This window comes from Daldinia vernicosa (genome assembly GCF_022497035.1).
Source record: "Daldinia vernicosa strain CBS 139.73 unplaced genomic scaffold F5Y00scaffold_21, whole genome shotgun sequence".
Classification (NCBI taxonomy): domain Eukaryota; kingdom Fungi; phylum Ascomycota; class Sordariomycetes; order Xylariales; family Hypoxylaceae; genus Daldinia; species Daldinia vernicosa.
This window is the reverse complement of record NW_025953937.1, coordinates 2,668-30,443: the sequence shown is the minus strand read 5'-3', so window position 1 is coordinate 30,443 and position 27,776 is coordinate 2,668. Positions and strand designations below refer to the sequence as shown.

At 47.3% G+C, this 27,776-nt stretch overlaps 5 protein-coding genes across 5 annotated transcripts; 2 read left to right on the top strand and 3 right to left on the bottom strand.

Moving 5' to 3' along the window:
• Positions 1 to 1,380: 1,380 nt before the first annotated feature.
• F5Y00DRAFT_261660 (acetyl-CoA synthetase-like protein) lies at positions 1,381 to 16,381 on the bottom strand (the record flags this gene model as incomplete). The annotated part of the gene is made up of 6 exons (XM_048011245.1): positions 1,381 to 1,515; positions 1,580 to 9,887; positions 9,945 to 10,015; positions 10,072 to 12,185; positions 12,234 to 15,337; positions 15,396 to 16,381. 6 exons carry the CDS (start codon positions 16,379 to 16,381, stop codon positions 1,381 to 1,383), a joined length of 14,718 nt encoding a protein of 4,905 aa, XP_047865116.1.
• Positions 16,382 to 19,838: 3,457 nt separating this feature from the next.
• Positions 19,839 to 21,551, top strand: F5Y00DRAFT_261659 (L-lysine 6-monooxygenase (NADPH-requiring)-domain-containing protein; the record flags this gene model as incomplete). Its single annotated transcript, XM_048011244.1, has 3 exons — positions 19,839 to 20,743; positions 20,820 to 21,402; positions 21,459 to 21,551. The coding sequence occupies 3 exons, from the start codon at positions 19,839 to 19,841 to the stop codon at positions 21,549 to 21,551; spliced, it is 1,581 nt and encodes a 526-aa protein (XP_047865115.1).
• Positions 21,552 to 22,547: 996 nt separating this feature from the next.
• On the top strand, positions 22,548 to 24,042 carry F5Y00DRAFT_235872 (uncharacterized protein). The gene is made up of 4 exons (XM_048007636.1): positions 22,548 to 22,764; positions 22,820 to 22,848; positions 22,898 to 23,118; positions 23,174 to 24,042. Exons 1-4 carry the CDS (start codon positions 22,574 to 22,576, stop codon positions 23,957 to 23,959), a joined length of 1,227 nt encoding a protein of 408 aa, XP_047865114.1. The 5' UTR covers positions 22,548 to 22,573; the 3' UTR covers positions 23,960 to 24,042.
• A 68-nt stretch (positions 24,043 to 24,110) lies between these two features.
• F5Y00DRAFT_235870 (uncharacterized protein) lies at positions 24,111 to 25,807 on the bottom strand. Its single transcript, XM_048007635.1, has 5 exons — positions 25,485 to 25,807; positions 24,967 to 25,432; positions 24,582 to 24,909; positions 24,326 to 24,526; positions 24,111 to 24,270 (listed from the first exon to the last, which is right to left on the bottom strand). Exons 1-5 carry the CDS (start codon positions 25,510 to 25,512, stop codon positions 24,184 to 24,186), a joined length of 1,110 nt encoding a protein of 369 aa, XP_047865113.1. The 5' UTR covers positions 25,513 to 25,807; the 3' UTR covers positions 24,111 to 24,183.
• A 596-nt stretch (positions 25,808 to 26,403) lies between these two features.
• On the bottom strand, positions 26,404 to 27,468 carry F5Y00DRAFT_67944 (uncharacterized protein). Its single transcript, XM_048014006.1, has one exon. It carries the CDS (start codon positions 26,934 to 26,936, stop codon positions 26,454 to 26,456), a length of 483 nt encoding a protein of 160 aa, XP_047865112.1. The 5' UTR covers positions 26,937 to 27,468; the 3' UTR covers positions 26,404 to 26,453.
• Positions 27,469 to 27,776: the final 308 nt, after the last annotated feature.

Here is a 27,776-nt window from a genome sequence, read left to right as displayed (position 1 = left end):
TAAACAGTAGTCGATACAACTCTTATGGCCTGAGAATTGATTGGTGGTTGTATTGCAGACCTTCCTAGAGAAGTAAGACGACCGAGACTTGGACCACGATATTGTAGCTTTATCGAAAAGCAAATTGGATACGAAGCAATTACCAGGCACGGTAGCCTACTGATCCTATACTCTCCCCAACCTGTTCGAACTCTATCACCCCTTCGGCTTCCTCGCATACGACATAGCATACTAATGGTTGAGAAAATATGTAAGAGGTTAATGTATGCGTAGCAGTGCATTCATGATCCTGGGGGTGATCCCGAAGGTTGCGAAATGCCTAGATTCTCCGCATGTTGTTGGACTTCCCCAGACAACGAGTCTAAAATACCTATAACGAATATCTATAACGTAGGGTTTCGACTAACGACTTCTATATCTAAATTTTGCAGATCTAAGACTTTTTCTATAGCAATTAGTCCTTTAGATGCTACAACTCAAGTGTAAAGTATGACTGGGTAACGTGCTACTGTTGTTCCACTCAACCCTAGTGTCTTCGAGCTTGGCATACTGAACCCCAATTGTTCGTAACCAGGTCACACCATGCTGGTATGGGTGGAAAACACGCCTTGCTCTCAAGTAAGTGGATTCTTTCGCCGATTTAGTTGTAGATATACTCACCGACGCTTTCAGTGAGCTCGTTTCCTCTTTAGGCCACCCTTTTGCTTTGATGATAATATATGATACGATAGCATTGGTATGACCTACCTATAGTAACATTATATGAGGGGTTGGTTATATGAGGGGTTATAACTGCCTCATCGGCTTAGCTTTAGCAGGCGGTGCTCGAACGAACTTGGCAATCTCGTATGCGTTAATTGCGGCTGCGATAGTCTATTTCGCGACGAAGTACTGATGGGACTCTTGTTGAATTGTACCAAAAACAGCCCGTCCTGTCTTGTACAACGGACTCTAACGTTTACATAATAGCGGGGGTGCAGTATATATCTCAACAAGTAGCTAAGTGAGTCGTATGATTTTGCCATTTCAACTCTAAGGATGGTTGGTAATGTCGTTACCTAACAGGTAGCGTTAACTATCTCATACTATCCTTGTGTATCATGGTGAAAATTATAATTTGGTTGAAAATGAGTATGGATTTTAAGATGAAGGCGAAAAAAGACCGCACGACGGGACGGAGGGTTAAACATCTACAAGATAGAATTAAGAGAAAGAAAATAACAGTCTGTCGTTACTCGAAGGAAAAATATATGCAAATCAGCGCAATTAAACTGGCCTCTTAGGTCCATCCAGTCGGACTTCCTATCTGCTGTTGGTAATATCAAAAAACAACTGGTCCAGTCATCTATAGTGACATTCGAAGATTTTGCTCACCGTAGCCTAATGTATAGCCTCCGATATAGTGATAATTTCCTTAATTATGTTTTGGGATTGAGATTCGGAGAGAGAAGGGGGGCTGAATATGCCAATATCCATATTACCCTCACGTATGGCCACTTCGACATCCAGTGTATGCTATTGATATAGCCTAGATTAGCGCCATTGTATTCCCGTGTTGGACGGATAAGAATCAACTCACCATATATACCCCCATCGTTTCGTTTTGTGATGTAAAGCGCTCGTTTGGTCGTGGAGAGTTCCACGATGAGCTGTCCGTGTCGAAGTTTGATATCGGATTATCAGATATTTCGGTCATTGTAACACTGCGCGTCGTGTATGCGGTGCTCGGATTCATAGGGGCAGAGAGGAAGTTGACAGAACTCTCAATCCGGATCCCCGTCCAAACGTAAATCTCCCACAGGCTCACGCTAGAATTATCAAAGCTACTGATCTCAAGAATATCTTTTTGGATCTCAATAGCTAAAGTAAGGACTGACCGGGTCAATGGTTTTCTGACGACAAGAGGTACGATGCTCAACGTCGGAAATGGCGCTTCTTCAATCCCAGTAAAGCTCGTTCTGTTTGCGAGATAAACTCCGAAAATAACGTCTCTAGCTTCTTCGCCTGGTTCATCGGACTGCCGTAGAGCTGCCAAAGCCTTTGAGTAGGCTGCGAAAAAGAGCGCCTGCAGCGTCACCCCATGGGCTGAACCTACCATTTTAACCCTGGACACGTCATTTATCGCATTGCGCTTAAAATGTGATATTACTCCAGTCTTCTGAACACTTGCCGAAGTATCTTGCGGAGACAACATGCGTGTTGGGGTTATGCCTCGAAGATATTCAATCCAGAACTTTCGTCTTCGCTGCTGTACAGGAGGGGAGTAGTGATTCAATACGAACTCATACCACCTAGGTTGATAAGTGCTTGGGGTTAGTGCCAGGCTATTCTCGCATATCTCTAAGAAACGGCTCATTAAAATTGGCAGGCTGATGGCATCGTATAAGGCATGATGAATCTGTAGATGCATAAGGGGGTTTTCCAGGCTTAGATTCTCGACGCGGATATATAAGAAGGGCGTTACGGACTCCTCGTAGACCTGGCGACCTTGTACGGTATCCAGCGGGCTGCGCTTAGAATAATTCATCGACTCTGGTTTCATAATGATTTGGACGAAGGGTATTTCGGTGAATTTCGTCGCGACAAAGTGCGTTCGGAACGCCAGAGTCTCAGATACGAGCGTAGACCATGCTTTCGAGATCGTTTCATGACTGGTGTTCCCATGAAGCTGGAAGGTAAATCGCGGGAAGAAGAGAAGCCCATTTGTGTTTTGCCAAGTGCTTAGCATGTGCACTTGCATGGGTAGGGCTGGCAGAACGGCTTCTACGTCAACTTCATCTAGCCCAGCATCCTCGAGAAGAGAATCTATTTCAGCTTGTTTAAGTATTGAGTCGAGTCGCAACGGCGGATCCGTAGGGCGAGCTTTTGATTGCTTCTCGTGACTTGCTACCTGATCTATTACTTCGCGTATAGATGTGGCTTTTAGTAGGTCACGGACAGAAACGTCCAGACCCCGTTTTCGCATCATAGATGACGCTTTGATAGCGCTGATAGAATCTAGACCCAGGTAATATATGGAATGATTAGGGTCGATAATGTGCTTGTCTATTCCTGACAGCTCGGACAAGACTTCCAATACCGGTGATTCCAAGCTGGCGAAATTTATTTCTCGTGATATTTCGTCACCCAAAGTTGTTTTTAATCCAGTCGTGACATTAATGCTCGGTTCGAACGGCTCCAGCCCACAAACGGATACCTTTCCTGACATGTCGAACTCGAGGATGTCTCCGTAATCCCCGGTAAAATATTCCAGAACATGTTCAATATTGGCTAGAATTTGATTAGCATCCTCTAGGGATATATAACACCCGTCACCGGCTATGCGCCACACGACCGACTTTCTTGTGATCTCCATTTCAACGCACACGGGATAATCTACAGCGGACGATGCATGAACTGATCGTAGAATGGCGCTATCCGATCCGACCGTGTGATCCCCAATATTTTGCAAAAGGAAGAGAGTATTGAAGATGTTTCCTCCGTTAAATTTGGATACTTCCTGCACTTCTCGAAGTGGGAAATGTTGGAATTCCATAATGTCTGACATGCTAGCCTGTAAATAGTCAAAATACTCCGCTATTGTTCCATGCAATATGACTCTAAGAGGCACAGTGTTCATGGTAGGGAAGAGTAAATTTCGAGCTTCGTCCGTGTCTCTCCCTGATAACACTACACCAAAAATAACGTCAAGAGACTTTGACATCGAAGAAAGTACCGGTGCCCAACATCCTTGAGCTAGGACCTGTGGCGTGACGTGGTACCTTTTACATAGCGCCTTCACGCTTCGAGGATCTAGTGAAGATAGTAATTCCGATCGGTGTATTGTTGGTTGATGGCTGCTGGGCGGATTTGTAATAGGGCGGAGTATAGTTGGACGAGCCTCCATTAGGTAGTCGGCCCAAAAGCTCTTACCCGCGGCCGAGGAGCTAAATAGTAGATGTGCGAGATACGGCTCATATGCGCCTCGCGCGTGATAGTGACCGTCGTATGCTGCTTGCACGTCTCTATGGAGTAATTCGATCGACCACCCGTCGTATAGGGCATGGGCGATTGAGAGTACGAGATAGCGACCATTTGAAGTATTTACGAGGGCGAGCTGAAATAGATCCGATGTTCCATTGGCTGCCGCTGCCCTGTACCGGGCTCGGTCAATTACTGTCGAGATATCGTCTAAATCGGAAAGCTCCGCCGTCGGCTCAAATTCGAAGGGTTGGTCTCGGATGATTTGACAGAACGCGGCTTTACTGTTTGGGCTGTCGATCTCTGAAAATGTCGTTCGCAAAATTGGGGAGTTGGCATACACTGTAGTCCAGGCTGACTTTAGTCGATTGATATCTGTATTTTTTGAGATCTCTAATACGTCGTGATTGAAATACCGTCTGAAGTCAGACAGCAGCATATCTGCTACCATGAAATCTTGCAATGGCGTTGGCGGCAAAATAGCTGTAACATTATGAAGATCTTTTAGATCCTGTGCTAAGCAGTCCCTCAAGAAGGCACAGGAGCTGTTGAGGCTAATGGTTTCGTTTTGATTATCATCGCCGCTCGGGTCTGTAGTAATATGAGAATTGATAATGTCCTTGAAGGTAGGGTTTCTCATTAGCTCGCTGATTGTAATTCGAAACCCAATTTTTTTGAGCCTCGCAGCGAGCTTAATGCCATCAATGCTATCCAAACCAAGCTCAAGGAATCTTGTGTTTTCTTGGACTTCTTCATCTGGCAATCCAGCCAACAAGGCCACTTCGTGTCGAGCTTCCCGGGTTCTGATGTTGTCGAAGATTTTGGATCCATTTATATCCGGCTTCGAAAGATTCGACTTCACCAAGTACGAATTTTGCGATACGGTGCTTGACTCACTAGGCACTATGGGACAACTCGGAAGCGGTGTATCACTGTCTGAATCGGTGAAGGATATGAGAGCTTGGCTGAATTCATCTAGTAGGGCACAAATAGCGGCTTCTGTAGCAATATTCTTCTGAGCGACGATACTTGTCCGCAGGGATTGGTCTTGGGATAAGACTACCTCGAGCGCTAGTGAGTAGTCAGGGATTCCAGTTGAGTGTACCGATGACCAAAATGATGATGTAGGCTCTGCTGCTGAAAGGAAGTCCTCTCGGTCAAATGTCAAGAGGATGTCAAACAATGGCTTTCCCTTCGAGCACCACTTTTGTACATCTCGAAGTGGCGTATGCACATACTCTAGCATGGAAGCACTATATTCCTGGACTTCTTGTACAAGCGAAATCCAATTGCTGTGATTAGTAAGGTCCACCCGGAATGGCAAAGTGTTGAAGACGGGCCCAATTACGTTTTCTATGCCTTCAAAAACTAGGGACCTCCCAGAGAAGACAATGCCGATAGTAGGCACAAACCCGAGATGCTGGTGTAATGCAACTAACCAAGCGGAAAGGACCACGGTTTGGTGTGTTACGCCGAGCGCTAACCGTTGGGTTTCTAATCCGCTTATGCTGATCACTCGAGATAATAAGACGTCAAGTGCCCCGGGCTGGACTGTAATAGCCGGCATCGGTTGAAATGAACTATCCTTAAACATCATTTCCCAGAAAGGCCTCGATTTAATATGCTTCAAGAGTGGCCCGTGGGGCAATACCTCAAAGAATGTAGGGCTACGTACGGATGGTTCTTGGAAGTATTTTTCATTCACCCTTCGGAAGAGGAGTTCAAAGCTACGTCCGTCGTAGACGGCATGGAAGAGCCGAAGGAGGAGCATCTGCTTTCCGTGATGCTCGAGGCAGTCGATCTCTATAGGATTGCGAATAATATCCTGATTCGATGCAATCCAGCGGTCTCGACGTTCTGACATGAGAACTGTGATATCCTTTTCTTCTAGATTAACCTCGAACCAGGGCACAGCAGTTTTCTTGGTTGCGACTTGGATATACCCATCTGAAGTAGGGAAGAAGGTCGTCCTTAGAACGGCATATTCAACAAATACGCCATCCCAACAATTTCTTAGGCGACTCGCCGATATCTTAGTATCGAGGTAGATCTGAAACTGATTGAAATATGCTGATTGAATCTCAGTGGCTTTTGATCTAGTGATCATTCCCTCTTGAAGGGGGGTGCATGGCGCGATATATTCCACATCTGGTTGGTTGATATTTAATGCCCTACACACAGTACCGATATTCCTATGGTATTGAGCCCGAATTGACTGCTGGATTTGAAGGGTTTGTCTGTTGAGAGTCATAGGGGTCGCCTGAGAGAGGGCTTGGGAGAGATGACTTAGTTGAGAATGTCGTAAAATGAGCGAAGGAGCTGCAAGGGTGAAGCCCCGGGACTGAAGAGCGATAGCTAGTCGTGCGACGTTGATTGAGTCGATGCCGAGTTCAAATATTGAAGACGATGGGCGGATCTCGCTATCTTTGACCTTTGTGATAGTTGAGATGACTAACGCTATCAATCGTTCCTTTTCATCAAGTGCCCTCTCAGTGCTGATCGAGCCCGTCGCGCCATCCCGTAGGTGATCATGGGGTAGCTCTGCGAATAGTTGCTTTAGAAGTTTCGTATCTGCTTTGTTATTTGCTGAGAGAGGGATGAAAGGCACGCAAAAAACGTAAGTGGGAACCATGTATCCAGGAAGGCGGTCTCTGCAAGCCTCGAGCGCTGAGCGAGACAAGTTTAATGATCTCTGATCGGAGGCGATTTGCAAATCGGCAGGGCGGCGCGAGCCCATGTCGGGGGCTAGAAACGAAACAAGAAGATCTCTGTCTTGCCCTAGATATCTTGTAACTAAGGTGACTACATCCGTCACTTGATCATGGAGGCCGGACTTAATAGCGTGGTTGATTTCGCCAATTTCGAGCCTCTGGCCGCGTAGCTTAACCTGGTCGTCGGCACGGCCTAAGAAGTCAAATGAGCCATCGTGAAGCACGCGGACCAAATCGCCTGTACGATATACACGTTCGCCGTATCGTTCAAGGACCGGGAAACGCTCCTCGGTGAGGTCTTTCCGGTTTAGGTACCCCAGGCCGACAAGCTTACCAGACACGCACAGCTCTCCGACGCCGCCCTTAAGTACCGGGATTTCGGTACCAGGCTCTAATACGTAAGTGCCCACATTTGGAAACTGATGCCCAATATTAGACGGTTTACCATTAGAAGGAACCCTCTGGAACATCGTAACTCCAATAGTGGCCTCCGTAGGACCGTAAGCATTATAAATGACCCCTTTCGGCCCCCATGCTTGCAATATCTCTTGCCGAAGCTGCTCGCCTCCGGTAATAAAAATGCCTCTACATAGGCTTGGCGCTTCATCGGGATGAACAAGCCTCGCTAGACTCGGCGTTAAGTCGATGTGGGTAATGTCTAGACTTGATATCGTGGCGGTTATGTCTGCGAGTATCAGGTCCTTCGGCGCCGAAACAACAGTGATACCTACAAACCAGGACCAATATTGTTCCAAGACCGACACGTCGAAATGGAAAGAAGCAAACTGTAGCCATCTAGAATGTACGTCCCAGTGACCAGAAAAAAGCCGTTCAAAAGCAAGCATGGCCTGGACAGTATTATCGTGGCTGATAAGACAACCTTTCGGAGTACCCGTCGTGCCGCTCGTGTAAAGACAATAACACGGATCTGATGGGGATCTTCGAACAGGTATTCGGGACGCCGGAAATTTTAAGAGTTCGCTCTCCATGACTGTATAAATTGGAACACTTATATTTAAACCCAAGCTATCACTCAGGCACGGTTCGATAAGTAAACAAGTGGCTGCGGAATCGCTTAAGATGAACTCGAGCCGCGATACTGGGGCGCTAGGATCGAGAGACAGAAATGCGCATCCTGCCTTCAGAATCCCAAGGATTGAGAAGTAAGCCTCTGGGCATTTGTTGAAACACGTTGCGATAATGCTACCCGGCGGCGTATTGTGATGTGATAGCATATTAGCTACACGATTTCCCATCTCGTCTAATTCGCGATAGGTCCAGCGCCTGGCGTGGACCGGGTTTCCCAACTCCATAACAAACTCAAGAGCAGTGGATGTTGGTATGCGCTGCGCAGAATTTTCAATAAGCTGATGTAGAAGGTCTGCTGGAGGCGGGATCTCCTGGCTATCCGCTGGAAGAATAGAGAAAATGTCAGGTGTAAGACGAGGAAGCTTGTCGGAACAACCCCGAGGGGACATGAGAAGGTCCGCGAGTAAGGCATCGAACTGTCGCAGGAGAAGAAGTCCTTGCTCAGTTGGCAGGATATCTGTTTGGTGCGTCAGATACAGCTGAAGTGTCCCTGAAGCCGTCTCAACGACTTCAAGTGCAACCGCATATTCAACTGATGCGGTCTCCTCCAATATATCCCACGGCGGCTCATTTTCGACTCTATCCGTTGTTTGATACGCTATTATAGTATCAAATAATTGGGTACCAGGTCGGCCGAGCCACCGCTGCACTTTAGAAAGGGGCGTACGCTCATATCGACGTAGACTTGTATTGTACCGCATCATGTCTTCGAGAAGCTCTGCATTGGAATTGGAGTTACGCGCGAGAACAGGCAAAGTTGTTACCATTGGGAATATTACATCTCGTTCTTCCTGCGTAGTACGTCCGTCAAGGACTATTCCGAACGTAACAGACGCCTCCCCAAGATAGGAAGAAAGTACGCGGGTCCAAGCTGCCTGTAGCGCGGCCCTGACCGTAACGTCTGCTCGGGAAGACATGTGACGAAGACTATCAGAAGACATATCGCTTGCCATGGATACGGCTAATGAAGTACGGTTAGAGACATGAAGTGGTGTCATCGCCGGGAATTTGCTAACAACAAGGTCGGCAGCTTTCGCTCTCCAGAATGCTTCCGATGATGTTCCGGAATATGCGGGGTCCAGGCAACTAGATAGAGCTAAATGTATTAAAGGAGAATCCCTACTCGTGACACCCGATAGAAATTCAGTCAATCGGCGAAGTAAATATCGTAACGAATTTGCGTCATACAATGCGTGATGCATAGCAAGATGCATAGTCGATTGGCTGGATCCGTGGTCTATGATGACGACTTGCCAGGGCGGTATCGAAAGGTTTTCAAGAGCCTTCGAGGCGGCACTCGCCCGCCATTCCAAATTATTGAAGGAGCGAGATTGTCGAATCGACACCGGAGCGGAGAAGCCCGCCACAGGGTAAATTACCATCGCATAGGAGACGTCCTCGTGATCAACCGCTGCGAATCCAGTCCGCAATATCTGGCAGTGGGCCGTAAGCTGTACCCATGCCTCGGCGATCTGCTGGGAATCAACTCCGGCTCTCAGCACCCAGGCTACGTAGTTGAAGTAATGCTCTCCGTCGGAGTTAAGGAACTGGGATATCATGCCCTGTTGTGTTGGGGTACATGGCAACAATGCTTCGTAGTCTTTGGGTGATTTAGGATTTCTTTCTAGATACCTACTGACGGTATCTTGAAAGCTGCTGAAGTCATAGACGAAACGCGCCTTTTCGCAATCAGGGGTTGTCAAGCGAGAGGCGATGCCTGCGCAGGTCGGATTCTCAATTACGTCTACCGCAGATATGACGTATGACTCTCGACGAAGAAGAGTTGCTAGTTGAACCGCACCGATACTGTCTAGACCAAGACGATATAGGGAGACGTGTCGTCCAATCCTCTCCTCCGGGATATTTACAAGTCTGGATAGCACCGAACGAACAATGGATTCAGTTCTACTCCAGGATTCGTCGATTTCATGTTTATCCGGCACCGCGAGACCCGTATGCGTTCTCGCTAGTTCTTGTGACAATGGTAAACCGGAGATCTGACTCCGCCGTTCGGTTGGCAAGTTAGAAGTGGTTGGGATATGCGATGATGGGCGTTCTAGACAGGCGTCAAAAACATCCTGGAAGATATCTAGTATGAGTGATGAAATATGACGTGAGAAGATTGAACTGTCCGCAGGTAAGCATCACACTGGAATTGTAGTTGAGGTGGGGTCTGAAGCTCACAGATCTGTGTGTAGTTGCGTGGTAAGGATATCTCGTTCCTGCCAAGGGGTGATTTCGCACACAAGAGGCACCTGTCCTTGACTTAGATTAATGGTCTAAAATAAGCAGTATCTATTTAATAACTTACATCCATGGCGCCATGCTCTTGTTCCAGTGACCAGACAGTCTCGTCTAAAGTATAACCCTGCGGTTGGACAATGAGCACAGTATCGAAAAGGTATGGTAACTGGAGTCGCGTTTTTATATGTCGTAAACTAGTGAACTGATATGGCATCATTTCGATATTGAGTCGTTGGAATTTATTCATAACTTGAGAAGGGAACTTGAAATTGGAAATATTTATCCTGACAGGAATAGTGTTGAAACATGGCGCTACGAGGGTATCGATTTGGTCCATAGCGATAGAGCGACCGCTCACGACGTTCCCAAAACAGATGTCACGATTACCTTGCAAGAGAGAGAGCGTAATAGCCCAAGCCGTTTGGCATAACGGTAATAATGACACACTTAATTCCTGCGCACGAGCCGCAACGGAGGAATATGGACGACGTGATGCATTTCCCGATATTACGTGTGATTCGGGACGATTAACTGAGGTTAACTTGCGAAAGCGAAATGGAGAAAATGAACCCAAGTGTTCCTCCCAGAAACTATCCGCTTTGGGGTGTAGAGGAAGCGTTTCCTGGAGGAATGATTCAAAAGGTAGAACAGCCGGTAACTGTTCGTGCCGTGACACCGCCTCAATTTCCGCAAGAAGTTGCTTCATCGAGACACCATCATAGACGGCATGATGGCAAACAAACGACAAATATTCTGTGGAGTCTTCAAGCTGGAAAATAGAGATTGATACTGGAGGCTCACCACTGTCAAGCGCACTCGGAAGGGAATTTCTATGCTGGGATACCAGATCCTGGAAGTTGGCGCTGTCTACCTTGACAGTCTTCCACGTAGGTAAGTGAGATGCCAAAATCACTTGGACCATTGGATGACGAGCATCCTCAGTCGTCACAAAACATGTCCGCAGGATTCCGTGGCGTTTGAACATGACGCCCCAGTGTTCCTTTATAGCCTGCGAGGGCAGGCAAAGCCGGAACATCATCTGATTGCAGTAAGAATACCCACCAGAAGACGATCGAGAAGACGAAAGCATGGCTTCTTGTAAAGGGGTACATGGAAGAACACCCTCCACGCATCCCTCTCCTCGGTCATCAAAGCGTCTCCGAACAGCTTCCACCAACGGCTGAGGCAGAGCGACCGGTTTTCTATTAGGCTGGACTGTTGTTGCATATGCGTCCTCAGCGATGGCTAAAGCAAGTCGTCCGACGCTAGGATTTGATAGAATAAGAGATAAAGGAATTCGTTTCCCTAGGGTTGTTTGAAGCCTCCGCGCTAGAGGTATCGCGGAGATAGAGTCTATTCCGAGGGCAGCAAAGGAACCCCACCGGTTGATTACCTTCTTATCGACACCCAGCGTCTCCGAAATAACTTCCGCTATCAAAACCTCGATTTCGGTCCATTCGAGGGAATCTTCAACAACACCTTGCACGGCGCTGCATAAGTTTAATATTGCGCCCGAGAGGTCGCTAGCGGAGGAACGTAGCGCGTCATGGTCGACTTTCCCAGATGATGTTAACGGCAGAGTAGATATTGGAATAACGAAAGATGGCACCATGTAATCTGGCAGAGCATCCCGTAGACTTTGCTGTATCATGACTATTGACCTCTTTATCGGATCCGTAATAGGCAATATGCTAAAGCCGGGGCGTTCGTAACCAGTAGGAACGTAGAACAAAACTAGCTGCTCTGTAGAAGCACTCCCGATCGTAGCAAGCACACTCGTGCAGGCCTTGGCAAGTTTACCCCTCAGAACGATCGCTTGGATCTCCTGAAGCTCAATTCTCAGTCCTCGGAGTTTTACTTGAGTATCAATCCTCCCCAGGAAAATTAAAGAGCCATCAGGCAGCATACGACCGAGGTCTCCGGATCGATATAAGCGGCCATACTCACGATGATGGAAGAATTTAGTCGAGGTCAGTTCAGGCATATTAAGGTAGCCTGCAGCGACCTGGTCACCTCCAAAACACAATTCGCCAACGCAGCCCAGGGGCATCAGCTCTGGAGCATCTCGAGAGAAAACAAAAGCTGAGGTGTTTTCAAGAGGCCACCCTAAGTATGGCGACGAATCACCTCGAGATACCTTTCTAACGGTGCATATATTAGTCGTCTCCGACGGGCCATAGCCTAATATTATTAGTAAAACACTGCGAATACAGTTGGGCACTTACGTACCTTGCCATAGCCGCCGTGCCCAGGTTTCTAGCACCGCATCAGTCATCGGCTCACCTGACGTAACGAGCATTTTAATATTGGGCAGCCGACTAGGTTCTAGAAGCGAAGCAACGGTGACCGTCATACTGAGATGAGTTACTCTTAATGCCCGTACGGAGCTTTCGATATCTTCAAACAGGACATCGTTAGTAGCCGAACATAAGCACATGCCGTTCCCCCAGGAGAAGAATATCTCGAACACGGACACGTCGAATGCTTGAGAACAAGCTTGCAGCATTCGGTCTGAGGGTTCGTGAGGGTAGATGCAAGATAGTGCTTTAATATTGCTTAGAATATTTGCATTAGTAACCGAGATACCCTTCGGGGTCCCAGAGGTTCCACTAGTGTAGATGACATAAGCGAGATCGTTCCGATCCTTAGGAATTTCAAGGTTACAGTCGTGATATTCAGAGAGCACCACACGCGACATATCAGCGACGGGGCAATAAGCTGCTTTAGCAATCTGCCGTGGGGATGATTCGTCGACGAGACAGATTTGAGGTTGGGCCTGCTTAAAAATCAGTTGTATCCTCTGCGGAGGGGTACTGGGAAGGACGGGGAGATACGCGCAGCCGGTCTTGAGTATCCCGAGGATAGTGCAGTACAGTAGTGGCGATTTGTCCATAACTAACGCGATTACCCGCCCCGGCACAATACCGGATTGCCGTAGATAGTTCGCTATCTGGTTCGCTCTCGAATTTAATTCTTGATAGGTTAAGGTATGTGCTTGGATATTGGAAATGCCAATCGAGGACGCGAAGCATAGGGCGTCGCTAGTCGGATACTTCAGTGCTACCCCCTCTACAAGCTCGGACAAACTTGAGGGCACTCGAAGATTCTTAGGAATCTCGTTGTGGCGGGATAGGTCACCAACAGGAAAGCATTGCAGGACACTGCTAAGGGGTTGGTCTCTATTCTTAATAAAATAGCGAACCAAAGAATCGAGGTGTCTAAATAAGACGTCAACTTGAGGATGCGAGAAGGCGTCCGAATGCCATGTTATTTGGCACGAGAAGCTACTGTCAGAGGGAGTTACTTCGACGAGAAGTTTTGCTTCTACCACATCCTTGTGCCAAGCTTCATGGATAATGCTGTCGATCCGTTTGCGGCTAGCAAGAGTTTCCTGGTAGGCAAAGATAACGTCGAAGAGCTTTTGAGCAGGAGGGATTCCAGCAGACCGCTTAATCTCCGAAAGAGAAAGACCGCTATATCTGAGCGTTTCCCGATTGAACATGTGAATGCCCTGGAGAAGCTCAACAACTGTAGTATATTCGCTTAAGACTGTTCTGATAGGGAGGGTTGTCATACACGGCCCCATTATCTTTTCAACACCGGCGATAGGTAGAGTCCGACCGGACGATACGGATCCTATTACAGCGTCACCGACGCCATTTATTGCCCCCCAGAGCCAGGTTAAACAAGCCTGGAATATAACCTGGGACCCGACAGATGCTCCAAGCGCGGAGTCTCTAACTGATACGGGGTCGACCATAATCTCCTTGCGCGCCGTCATAATCTGGGATTCTCGTATAGCTGAGGTTTTAAAGTTAGGTAGCGGTATAGGAGCGTAGCCGCGAAGCTTTCCCGCCCAAAATTCTTTCGCATCAATCTCATTCCTCAAGGGGGCAGCTAGATGCTGGCATATCCGCCTGAACTGAGGTCTATCAACTGGTGGTTCGCCTCGTGCTAAAAGTGAAAGATCTTCAATTAATAGATCCATCGTCCATCCGTCATATATCGAATGATGAAGGGTCATAACAACGGCGTGGTACGTCGTCTGTGCGCGGCTGGGTATGATGTTAATTTTGAATGGGCGGCGGAGGAAATGCTCGACGTCTGCGCATTCAAAAGGATATATACGGTCGAGGACCTCAATCTGGGTATCTTCGAGCTGCTTCCAAATTACTTGACATAATTTGTCATTGAGATATGTGAATCCGGTCCGTAGAATTTCATTACGTCGAGCGAGAGCGACGAACCACGACTCTATCGATTCGACTGTAAGGTGATTGGGAACCCGGAGTTCGGTCTGATTTATATATAGCCTCGCATCCTTTAGAGTTTCCGCGACCATCGCCTCCTGAACATGGCTGCACGGCTCTACACGTTCGACGTTCTCAGGATGTAGCTGCGGTGCTATTTCAGATGCTAACAGATCCGCCAAACAAACCTGATCATGCTGGTCAAGGGGAGACACGGTTGAGCTTGACGAGTGTACCCCACTATGCCGGTCTTCGATGGCGCGAATAAGCTCTCGCACAGTCGTCACATCTAAAATGTTGATAGGGTTGATGGTAATTCCACTGGCCTGAATAGTTGATGCATATTCGATAGCCGCTAAGGAATCCATTCCTAACGAGGGCAGGTATGTCGACGGAATGACGCGCTGTCCGAGAATGACCTCGGCGGTCTGGCATAGTTGACGCTCCAATTCATCCTCGAATGTGTCCTCCGCGTCAGAATCGTGAGGAGTTGAAGTTTCGTATTGTTCAATTAGGGATCTTTTATCGATCTTGCCCGAAGGCAACCGAGGAAAATGTCGCACAATCTTCAAATCAGCAGGGATCATGAAGGCTGGTAGCCAGGATCTGCATTGGGAAAGAATTGCCGCTCGTATCCCTGTCGATCTTGGATCGTCTTCAACCGCCGCAAAGGCTACTAAGACGTTTGAGATTACAACAGCAAGAGCTCCATGACATCCCGGCGTGCGCAAGATGGCATGCTCGACCTCTCCAAGCTCGATTCTTTGCCCGTTTAACTTGACCTGGCCGTCACCAATCCTGCCAAGACACTCTATCGTGCCATCCGCCAAAATTCTAGCCTTGTCTCCAGTCCTGTACACTCGACCCCAATCCGTATCGAGGAATGCGGTCGAAGTCTGTTCGGGTCTATTAATGTATCCAATAGCGACTTGATTACCGCCGATTGCGAGCTCCCCGACTTGACCGAGAGGGAGCACCCGGAATTCTGGAACATCGCTATCTATCACGAATGCTGATACGGTATCGAGAGGAACTCCGATATTATTCTTGCTAGACTTCTTGGAGAATGAGGGTTGGACCGTGCTGTAACCTTTCGCGTGAGTATCGCAAACCGCGACAAGAAAAATTACGGAAGACTTACCAATGAATCGTCGCTTCGGTAGGGCCATACATGCCCCAAAGCAAACTACCTTCATCATCGTCACCTCCAAATTCCTGGATGACAGGTTCGGTAAGCATCTCACCGATGGTCAGCAAGAGACGCAGTTCTGGAGCATTGCTCCTCTTCTTGAGTAGACTACCGGCGACGGATGGTGTTAATTCGCACGCATCCACGCGCGAATCTCTCAAAACGCCCGGAAGATCAGATAGCATGTCTGCGCGACTGCTGCACACGAGAGTGCTACCGCGGAACAACGGAAAGAAAATTTCAAACACGGACACGTCGAATGTGGGCGCCGCGAATTGGAGGAAGCGAGCGAATTGTGGAATGCGGCGATCGTGGGCAAGCAAGCTCTGCGTCACTGCACGGTGAGATATCGCAACCCCTTTAGGCGTCCCGGTAGAGCCGGATGTGTACATGACATACGCCAGGTCATCGGGCTCAGGCACCCTGCAGCTGTAGGGAACCGGCTGGCCAGTGTTGCGCATTAGAAGGTCTAATGATTGGTCGACCGGCAGGATTCTGTAAGCGTCGTCGTCTGGTATTCTCGTTGCGAGTTCAGAGTTAACTAATACGAGCCTGGCCTTGACATCACTCAATATGAATTTGAGACGATCTCTCGGAATATCGGCGTTCAGCGGGCAAAAGGCAGCACCGACTTTTAAAATAGCGAGGAGCCCGATGTACAGCATCGGCGACTGCGGGATGAGAATTGGGATGACAAGCTGTCCCCGCGAGTTAGCCGACCCTGGCGGCCGCAAGATTTCGAGCATCCGCGCAGCCAGCGCAGTCGCTGCGGAGTGGAGTTCATGATAGGTGACTCTAAATCCAGCATCGGTGCTGCAATGATAATCTATAGCTGGTAGGCTATTGTTGCTCGACTCTGCCACTAGATCGTGAAGGAGCTTTGGTCCCTCGAGGATCAAAGGAGAAGGATTAACGATAGATAGTTCTCTCGAGTCCATCTCTAGCTCTATGGCGAGGCACGAGTGACGCGGTTCATTAGAGAATATGCACTTCACAAGAGAGGATAGTGGTAATAAACCACGTTACCCCTACCGCCGCTTCTGAGCACGTAGCCACTGTGATGGCGTAACGACGGGCAGATGATAGCGTGATTGGAGGTTAGGTATGATTAAGATGATTCTCTGGTTCTCTGATTCTCGCCTAACTGGCGAGGAAGCTGCTAGGATACCTGACCAGAGCACACCTTTGCTTGTGGATATCAGCCTTGCCACGTCATAAAAGGAACCGCAACCACATCTTCTTCGAACTCAGAATCTGATGCGATACCTCTATTCAAGTTACACCTCAATGTACCGGAGGCTCAGGTACCACGAAAGCTGAGAAGGAAGATGAAGTGGCTTTTGTGGCTTGACGCAGGAACAAGTCGAAGATCCCGTCTACAATATGCTTAAGGATGCCTTACCCGCTCGATCGGACCGCCACAATCCGCAGATGCGCCAGAAAGGTTAATCTTCGTAAATTCGAGCGCCAAAATAGTATGAGCCGTTACACTTGGAAATATACCTACGTATCAGACGACGGAGGTTATGGCCGGCGGTTTTCCTTGTGAGGCTTTTTTCCCCTCTTACCTGGTAACAATTCTATTACGTTTACATTCTACTTGCGGTTTAGGCGTATGGCTAGGAACATCTACCTTAACTAGTACCTCGCCAAGGGTTCAAAGTACCTGACGTACATCAGAGACATGTGCATGGATCTCAACGGTCATATAGAGTACATGCACTCCCCAATAGAATTATCTAATTGGCTCTGCCTTGAAGACCCGTCATTTCTTAGCACTGTGCTGAAAAGACGATGCAGGACCTTTGCGAGATAAGTAAACGTGTTTGAGGTAGGTAAAAGCGAATAATCTTGGGTACCTGTTATATATGAACTTCTTCATTACCTAGGTAGGTAGGTAGTTACCTATCAATAAATCGGTAACGGGTCAAAAAGCGACTACTTTTGAAAAGTACCTGGATTGCGTACTCGATAAAGAACTTTAGTCAAGTTTAGCAACACCCACTAGAAAATTACGTGTGGCTTTTGATCTGCTGTTATATGTACAACCAAGGTACCTAACCCTGCCGGTCGAGCGGGGACAAATGGAATTGACTGTTTCGTTACGCGGAGCTGCTTCCTATCCAATTCTAGTTTTATAGATCTTAAAAAGTGTTGGTTTTGATTTCCTATTGTGTATTCTAGCGTCTTCGGGGTCACGGGTATATCATAGTTGTGAAAGATAATGCTTAAACTATGACCAAATTGCTTTTTATTTTAGAACTACCTAATCTAAAGAATGAATATACATCTCGTAAACTTTGGCCGTCGTAAAATATTCGGCTTAAAATGCCTCGCAACGTGGACTTTCTAATCATACCTCAACGCGCTAAGTAGCTCCGGTATTCGTCCAGGACCCCGGCGTCGCCAAGACGTGAACTTCCAGGATGAGATCTTGAGATGATCTTATCAGATCATCAGATAATCCGCATCTATGGATCCGTTTAATAGTGTTCGGCGACTCATCAAGCAAAGAACCCATCCATTCCACACCTCAATCGTCTTTTATTACTCGACCACCACCCCTGCTTCCTAATGCAGGAGCGTAAAATTTTTTCTCGAATTCGGTTAAGTCTTTAATATAGTATTCACGCGTCTTAGAACGTCGTGTGGGGTTATTTACGTTGATCTATGGGTTTCAACTATCCCCTCCAGGCATAGAGATTCCGCGGCGTTATATAATGGGCCGTATTTAAAACCTGCCGAACAGTCCATAAACCATGGCGTGTCATTACTGTTTAGGTAATGCATTCGTCGACTGGCTAGTTTAACACAACCTCCATTCCGTTCTGGGCTGCTGGTCCGCACCCCAGGTTCCCAGTAACGTGAGAGAAGAGCTGTACCCAGCTAGATGAACACAGGTTTCCAATGCAGCTAAGTGACCATATACCCGGGATGTTAGTATTACTACAAAATTAGAGTCTTTCGTGAATGTAACGACAGGAGTACTTCATGGGGCCCCGATCTACCGAGGTTGAAAGAAGTTACCATTGTATATTGATCATGGATAGGATGGCGTGGCCGGAGCAGCTCTAAAGAACTAGTTAGGCGTATATCTACTCCGATATATTTTTATTTTATTTGGGGCAGCTGAAAAAAGAGTTCGGAACGGTATTTTTATATCAACGATTTAAGTTTTGACAATTAACAATGTCAAGTGTAATAGCACGAATAGAAGAATCTGATGCTTGTTTGCTTACCTACTATAAACTTTAACGGACAGTCTAGAAGCAGGTAATAATGGCAATATTCCTAAGGAGATAGATTCGACTCGTCGTAGGGTATGAAAGGGTAAAAAGGCCGGGTCAAAATAGCGAACAAAAACTATGGCCGTCATCGGGGAATGCCGGCACTACCTGGTTCCCATGCACTGACATCTTATCTGATCCGAAGATAACGCCGATGTCGCCAGACTAACAACCCTGCGGTCTCCTCTTGGCTGCGTCTCGCTCAGCTAGTACCAGGTTCGAAGACCGAGGCCAGCTAAGTTCGTACTCCGTACATACTATTATATGTGTCACAAAGCGAAAGTGCGGCGGGAACATCCCGCAAAGTCTGTTGATCTAGTCTCGATTCGCTTCCCGTCCGACACTGAATCCTCGAACCGAGACAGGTAGGAACAGGGAATACACAATTCTAGCTAGTCCGAGTTATTTAATCGCTCCCGGCGCTCAGTTACCTACGTCCTAACATACGCGGCCGAATACTGAATCGCACCCCTAAGTACCTTTCGTATCCTCCCTCGTGGGTCCTAAACAGCTGCTGATCTCCATTGCTCCCGATTGTTCAGTACCTACCCGCTTAGTACTAGCTCATACAGGTTTACATAGATGTGATCGTAGGGGCCTATATCTCTTTCATAGCTCTGGAACATACCTACTCATTACCTACTTGATGTGCATAGTGCGTCAGGCCATTCGATTCATAGCATGTCGAATTCTAGTCTTGGAACTTTTCCATGATCTAGACAAGGATGCGTAAGACATGGCCCGCCCTCTATATATTCTAAAGGCTGCACCGTCATTCGGACAACCCAATTACGACTATCTTACTGACTCTCTTCTTCTTTAACCACTTGTATCGTGAGAAGCCCCTGATCCTTAGTCATTTTGATATTTTCTCCTACCCTGCAGTTCCGTCAACAGTCAGTATCGTTGACGAGTAGTCTTCCTCCTTTGATTTACGGGACCTCGGAACGTAAGGTCACGTCATCAAATACCTGCGGAGTACTTGTTCCTCTAGTTAGGTACAAGCCGGCTTAGCGGAGGTCCGCAACGCCCGTATTAAACAGCGTCGCATAGTTGCCGCCCGTTTTGCGGACAGCAGCCGGCAGTTTTACTCCAATAAATAGCTACCATGGCGCCGGGTCTATTAGACGGTCACGATGACGGCCCGACTAGCAACGGGTTTCCGGAGAGCGTCCCCGATGCTCAACCGGTCCAGTTGCCGGCCTACGGCTCTCTAAATAACAGGTCGCACCTAAAGAAGGCATCATCAGAAGATGTGCATGACCTCGTCTGTGTTGGATTTGGACCAGCTAGTCTCGCGGTCGCAGTCGCCCTTCACGACGCCATCGACCACGGTAATCTCCACAAGACGGGCACCGGGTCGTCTCCGAAAGTTCTTTTCCTAGAGAAGCAGCCAAGATTTGCGTGGCACGCCGGGATGCTCCTCCCTGGCGCAAAAATGCAGATATCTTTCATCAAAGACATGGCTAGTTTAAGGGATCCCACCTCGCAGTTCACTTTTTTGAATTATCTCCACAAGAACGGCCGGCTAGTCGAATTCACAAATCTAAATACGTTTTTACCGTCGAGGGTCGAATATGAGGACTACCTTCGTTGGTGTGCCAGCTTTTTCGACGACGTCGTCCAATACAATAGCGAAGTGGTTTCTATCTCCCCTGTCAAGGGGCTAGAATCCAACGGATCGGTTTCCACCTTCACCGTTACGTCGAAGGATCCTAAAACTGGTGAATTGACCACTTATCGATCCAAGAATGTTCTTCTAGCTGTTGGTGGACAACCCTCAATACCGAAATGCTTACCTTCGAACCACCCTCGAGTCATTCACTCGTCTCAATACGCGCATCTCGTCCCACGAATTCTGGATAACCCGTCCTCTCCTTACCGAGTAGCTGTTATCGGAGCCGGACAGAGCGCTGCTGAGATTTTTAACAATATTCAAGTTCTGTATCCGAATTCCAAGACATACTTGATCATGCGCTCCGAGTTCCTGAAACCGAGCGACGATTCACCATTGTAAGCCAACCCAAAATTTCAGAGAAGTTTCCCTTATGTACACTTTGTTTCTTGTTAGGAAGCTAACCGGCAGCAGCGTAAATTCAATCTTCAATCCCTCGTTTGTGAACTCCCTCTATCAGAGATCTGCTGAAGACAGATACGCCCTACTAGAGGGAGCTCGGAGCACCAACTACGGAGTGGTCCGTCTAGAGCTTATCGAGCGTCTATACGAGAAAATGTACGATCAAAGACGCGAACTTGGGACCGACGAAAGAACATGGCCGCATCGCATCCTAGGCACTACAGATGTAGTCGGCTTAGACACCGAGTCCGATCAGCTGCGGCTCAGGGTTCGTCCTCTAACCTCGACAAAAACTGCCGTTCACGACAGTACGCAGGAAGACGAAGTTTTGGATGTCGACCTCGTCATCGCAGCAACAGGTTACCAGCGCCAATCACACCTGACTATGATAGAAGACGTAGCCCATCTGCTACCTCAAGCTTCCGAGTCGAACGGGGCTCTACCAAGTGGCACAGCTGGACGGAAGTTCTCAGAAGCTAAGATTAACGACCGAGCGGTAAGGGTATCGCGTGACTACAGCGTACAGTTTTCCCCCGGGAAAGTGGCGCCGGGCTCCGGCATCTGGCTTCAAGGATGCTGTGAGGGAACACATGGAGTGAGTCTATTTTACCCCATCAGAATATTGTACGTGTCGCTGACTTTGCTTCCTAGTTAAGCGACACTCTGCTGTCCGTTTTAGCTACTCGATCCGAGGAGATAGTTAACTCTATATTCGGCAAGGACATCCAAAATGGAGGCAAGTAAACATTACTCAATTGAGGCTTCCCCTTGACTAAGGTCGTGTCTCAATGCATCGGATATTTGCGAGGACCAGTTTACTTTTCGTGGATATCTGGCAGGGGAAGAATTACAAAAAGCATATAAGAGAATCATATGTGGAATTAAGACAATTCAAAGAGGGGTGCAACTAGGTGCACCAAAACCAAAGTAGGAATTCGAAACCTGGCTGCGTGCCTGGTAGTCAGGATATAACGACGGACATAAATAAAATCACTATTTAATTGTTTATATATACTTTGACCAAATGATCAAACTCGTTTTAAGCTGATTATTAGATATTCCCAATTTTAGCAGCCATGGCTATGACCTTGATGGTTCATATTCTACCTTGGATACTTCCTAGTAAATTTATCCCTGAGGAATTCGTGATATAACTAGTCTTAACCGGTTGCATTTCTATTCGCTTACGTTTGCGTGTCATTGATGTTAATCCTTGCTCAAGCCCATCCTTGATCGTGAAATGGAGCCTGGAATTAGAACGCACGCTATTTCGCAACCTTTTAGTGATATAAACGCGGTGGGCTAAAGTGAAAGCCTGTGGGAACACTACGATCAGGAACAAATGATCCCTAAAAGCTGGGGGATACCAAGGGGGGCATCCAGAATAAATGATACGTCTAATAGTGTGTAAAGCTCTAGGTTTGATGGTTGGGTTATAGTTCCTTGACGAATAACCACGTTATTTCCATACCTCTTACTCAACCTCGTGATATGATGCTTAAGGATTATTTCGATAATTTAATATAAGCTTACCTTATTGACTGAAGATTGTGACTTGTCTCGTAATAATTTCCCCATAAACCTACAGGCAAGCGTCAGCAAGGTGACTATTATTGATACCACCAGTCCAAATATAAAATGTGCTTATTCATATTGTTCGATAACATTAGAAGTATAAATACTAAGTTATTCCCTCCTTACCGCCTATTGATGTAGAAATTAGATCACTTTTGCAACGCATCATAATCTTGAAAATCTCATATACAATGCTTTCATCGCGATGGATAAAGGTGGTAATCTTCGTAGGCATTGGGTCCTGTACTCCAGTATCTGCCCAAGAAGATCATCTTCAAGTCTCAATCATCGATAGATCTACGTTAGACGGGAAACTATTCGTCGGGTATCAGGCATGGTTCCGGAAGCCGTTTGAAGACGATGGAAACTCGCACTGGACAACGTAAGGCTCGAAATCCGCACTACTATATCCAGAGAAATTTACCCATAATATATAGAGATACACCGACACCTGAGGTTGGCCATGGTGAGAAGTCCACTATTTGATCCAGAGCTTACACTGATTTCTTCCACAGTCGGTGTTGACATGGTACCTAATATCACGGGATATCCAGAAGATTGCCTCTTTGACACCTCGTTTACACTGCCAGACGGTAAGCCCGCACAATTCTACACGAACGACTGCGAGGGAGTTGTGGACCTACACTTTAACATGATGGCAAACTACGGTATCAGCGGCGCTTTCATCCAAAGGTTCTATGGCTATATCAACGAAGCGAACGGAGGTTGGGTTAACGTGCGTAACATTTCCCGTACCGAGCGAAGTTGACAGCAACCTGACTACAAGGTAGATCCTAAACTATGCGAAAACAGCCGCCGAGAAATATGGGCGCGGGTTCGTGATCGAATACGACCTTAATGGCGCATCAACGGGTTCTACAAACGTCACCGAAACCTTTTTAGCAGATCTGGAAGCTCTTGCCTCCATCACCTCATCTCCAGCTTACATGCATCACAACGGAAAGCCCGTCCTAGAGATATGGGGCTTTGGCATAGTGACAGAGGTCACCGCGGACGACGGGATCGCAATCGTAACAGCGCTGAAGAACGCAGGTTGGTACGTGATACTCGGAATTCAACAAGCGTGGCACGCAGAGCTAGTCGCGGACCAGCCTGGCGGGTTCGGACCAGTCTACAAACTGGCGCATATGATACAGCCCTGGACTGTGGGAGCTTACGACATCGACAACTATGACGACTTTCACGACGGAAGACAGGCCGTCGAAGACAAAAACGCATTGCAACAGTTGGGATTAGAAAGCAGTATCGTCGTGTGGCCCGGAGGCTCAAGCAGTAATGCGAATCCGAACGAGGAATTTGATCACTTCCCCAGGTGGAACGGCACGTTCTATCAAAAGCAATTAGACGGTGCTATCAGCTTGAAGCCTAATTTAATATTCAGCGCCATGTTTGACGAGGTGAATGAGGGAACGGCGATATTCCCCGTCCTAAGGAATAGGGAGCTACCTACTAATCAACGGTTCCTGGGGATCGACGACGACATGGAACCGGATATATATTTGAAGAAGGCCGGAGATGCAGCGTCGAAATTGGCGATAGCTCAGCAGTTGGACTAATCTCAAGACTACCTGGCAGTCAGATTTCCCCTGCGGCAATGTTGACCTCCTTCGCGAATAATTATCGAATGCGCGATCTTTCGGCTCATGTAGTTTTGCAGTGGAAAGGTTAATACAACTTCTATATTATAAGATGAATTATTAGGGAAGACTGCACACTAAGGTCATCAATCTATAGCTAACCCTCTCCATTTACAACTTCCCTTTCTTAACAACGGTGATTTCTACCTGGGTGGGTTCTCAACCAATCTAGCTGCGTTTTCCATCTCCTGCATCGACGGCATATTAATTATCATCATATACATGATATCCTGCGAGTACAGGTTAGTACTATAGGCAGTACTCATAAGAATAAATGTTAAATACCTTTCGTAGAAATCGTTTGCGTGGTTCCTTCTCAGCTCTTTCGGGGTGTCTGCGTGCTCGTCTTTCTTGCCTTCGTTCGCGTCTCTCGTGCTTGCGCTCATCTTTCTCAAGCCTACGCAGCTGCCTCTTATGGTCTTTTCGCGTGAGTTCAACCTTTGGATCCATCAGGGGATTGAGAGCACCAGTAGGGTTTTTTCTCAGCTATTGAAAATTGGTAATAAGTATTTGACGATCCAAAGGGGATATTAGCCCTCACATATTTTCTTTGAGCCTTAAGGTCTTTACGTTCGTTGTAACTATCAATCAGCTTTGAAAAGAAGCTCTTCGTACCGCTTTCACCCTCCTCCTCGTCGCTGGACGTGTCTTCCAGATCAGGGAAGACCAATTCAGCGGAAGCCGGGAACTCAATCGGACCTGTTATCCCATCATTACTTCGAAATTCACTGCGAGTATTACTAGTTGCGGCACTGAGATCTTCCTGTACTAGAGCGTTATTAGATTCCGGGTTGTATGCCATGATGAAGCAGTACAGGCCACGCGGTCGGAAAAGCTCGTCGTTCATCTTCAAAAGGAACGCGTTTTGGCTATAACAATACGGTAAGCAAACCTGGTCCGATAGAGCCAGACGGGAATGTCGTTACTTCTTACGGCTCCGCATCTCCTGGTATACTCCGGCTGTTATCTTGACAGTCAGGGTAACAGCAGTTCCTATACCCGATGGCAAGAAACCAGCCGCATTTGAAGCAAGGTTGATAGCGCTAACATATGGACAAGACGCCGTCGCTTTATCTAGTTCGTCGAGAAACCCCATAAAAGTAGGCACGTCAATGCCACAGCTCATCAAATCGGGCGCGTAGGCCCTGATGAATCCGCGATCCCGTTGTCCGGGTCGTCGCTGGGGGATGATAATTGGATAAGGAAGAGAACCAGACGCGACAGGTAGAGAAGGTCCAGGGTTTACGGGTACCGGCGCGCCGAGGTCGTGGTGTCGTTGAAGGCCGCTATTACCGCTATAACGCGCCCGTAGCTTCTCTTGAGCGTCATCAAGTGCCCACTCCTCTTCCTCGTTATATCGTTGGTAGTTGTCAAGTTCAGTATCTCTTAGTCCTATCATATGGTTAACTAAAGTCCTCTTGAAGTCGCACCGGAATTTTGTTACTTGGCATTGTATTGTAGGAGGTGGTCATGATATCTAGTGTCACCCGATGTAACTTGTAAGAGTCTCGATCGTGACGATTGAAGGTTATTGAAACCTGACTTTTATGATGGAACCGACGCCTTTAGCGAGGCGAGTTAACTAGGATCTATACGATTAACCAAGTCAAGGAAATGAAAGGTAGGTAGGTATATACTACAGTTGAATACTTCAAGTACATAGATTAATAAAGAGGTGAAGATATCAAGACTAGCAGTTTTGAGGAATTGGACTTTTTATATAAATTATTCATCGCAAGTCATAATTGATATTGACTGCACCGCCTCGTTCGCTTACAAGTTGTTGGTTACATACGTGCCAATCATTAGCGTTTGGTTTCAATGTTGGTTGAATCTATACCATACGTGGCTTAGTAACTGCCCCGGCATAATTCTTGCCTGAGAATATGCCTTAGGTAGGTAGGAGGTAGGAATGCAATTTTAATGATACGTGTATTATATCTCTAAGGTACACGCTCGCGCGGAGAAATTTACCCGTATAGACTCGTACATCTGAACATCTACCTAAGATCTAATTCAACCTTACCTGAATGCGCGCAAGCTGGTTGTTTAACAGGGGCCCGGATTTTAACCCATAAAGCTATGCTTCGCCACAAACAGGTAAGTTTATTCGGATCTAGCTTCTTACGCAGTTGATTTTAAGCATTAAATAACCTTTGATATATATTCGATGAAGAAGCTATTAAATTCGTGGTTGCTTTTTAATACATTACTATGCGATAGGGTAAACGCTAATACTAGGCTTTTACCTAGATCTCTAAGAGAAACAACAGTAGAGTACCTAGTTTTTATATTATCAATCAAAAGATTTAGTGAATAGAGCTACTCGACATGGCTACCGGCATAGGTCGGATGTCATATACCCTCCCGCCTAGCCCTTCTTCGACACCTTGATGAATGATTACAGGACGCGTTAAGAGGTAGTTTCATTCCCAGATTCGGCTTGTCTGCTTCGCTCTTGTTCTTCCTCCACCAGGCGTATTGTCTCTCGTCTCATCTTGTATACATATTCATGATCAGTGCGAACATATCCTTCATCCAGGTTTTTATTCGGTACCCTAATCCAAGCTGGTGACATTCCACTCGTCCAAAACTGTACAGTCTCGGCGAAGTACCGTCGCGCAATCAGGTAAACACCTTCAAGATATGGAAGGACGGTGTCGCGGCTGACAAGCTCAGATTCGAAGCGCACAAAGTACTCGCAGCGGTAGGGTATTATCGGACCTTCTCCAACATTAAAGAAGACATAGGCGTTTTTCGTTGCTGTATTGCCGATAATCTGGATAAGGGGTTCGCCATTTCTAGGATTGATCTCATCCTTAAGAAAAGCCTCGTATACGTCCTGCTGATCCTCGCTAAGCGAGGGATAAACACCGAAGCCACAGTCAACGCCCATATCGAGTCGATAATACTAGTATGAGAAGTGTAGGGCTATCAGTAGTTACAACCGCAATGAGGAAAATGCTCGGTGTGAAAAGATGAATCAAGCTCCCGCGCCCAAGCTGGACGGTACCGTCCTGGATTAACAGGGGCGAGGTAACCCAACTGTGATTGTTTCACGTTTCACAGCCAGCTTACCTTTTGTTCGTAACATCATTTCTGCACCGCTCCACCTATTGCTGTTCTTCGTCGTTATATTCTCTTTGCCCGTCTTCGGCGGAAGCAGCATCTATCCTTGCCTCTCCCCCCGGGCCCGCTTGGCGTCCCCATTGTGGGAAACTCTGCAATTCAATGGGCTCCCCTGGCTGAAGCTTAGTAAATGGGCGCAGATATATGGTGATTGTTATCAGTCCACCAAACCCTTCCTCGCTTTGATACCGTCCTAATACTGATTACCTACTGTATCGGATAGGACCGGACGTATACATGTCTGTCTTCGGCCAGCACGTTATTTCTCTTAATACGCTAGAAACGGCATTAGACATTTTAGACGACAAAGCAATGGTTATATCAGGGCACCTTAACCTCACCATGGTGCGTTTGATGGCAAAAGGCCTCTGGATATCATCCATGCCAACAGCGTCCGTGTAAAAACCTTCCTACATGTCTCTCCCGCCATGCCCATCCGGGCGTGCTTTCGGACGTAGTAAATACCACCGGAGGTGGTATATACAACGTCCAACTCCGTTCTCCCTTTCTCCCCCCCCTCTCCACTGTCTTTGGCCTATATATTATGCATTTCTAAACCAGTGGTTCATCACCGCAGGTGGAACCGGCACAGGAAGGCGTTGCACAA

Excerpts from the sequence above, each read along its gene's own strand:
- F5Y00DRAFT_235870 (XM_048007635.1), bottom strand. The coding sequence starts at position 25,512 with ATGACCACCTCCTACAATACAATGCCAA. Across the intron at positions 24,910-24,966 it reads GAGATGCGGAGCCGTAAGAA|CCAAAACGCGTTCCTTTTGA; the intron begins GTAACGACATTC and ends GTATTGTTATAG. Across the intron at positions 24,527-24,581 it reads TTAAGGCTCAAAGAAAATAT|CTGAGAAAAAACCCTACTGG; the intron begins GTGAGGGCTAAT and ends AATTTTCAATAG.
- F5Y00DRAFT_67944 (XM_048014006.1), bottom strand. The coding sequence starts at position 26,936 with ATGGGCGTTGACTGTGGCTTCGGTGTTTATCCCTCGCTTAGCGAGGAT.
- F5Y00DRAFT_235872 (XM_048007636.1), top strand. The coding sequence starts at position 22,574 with ATGCTTTCATCGCGATGGATAAAGGTGGTAATCTTCGTAGGCATTGGG. Across the intron at positions 22,765-22,819 it reads GGAAACTCGCACTGGACAAC|AGATACACCGACACCTGAGG; the intron begins GTAAGGCTCGAA and ends CATAATATATAG. Across the intron at positions 22,849-22,897 it reads GACACCTGAGGTTGGCCATG|TCGGTGTTGACATGGTACCT; the intron begins GTGAGAAGTCCA and ends TTTCTTCCACAG.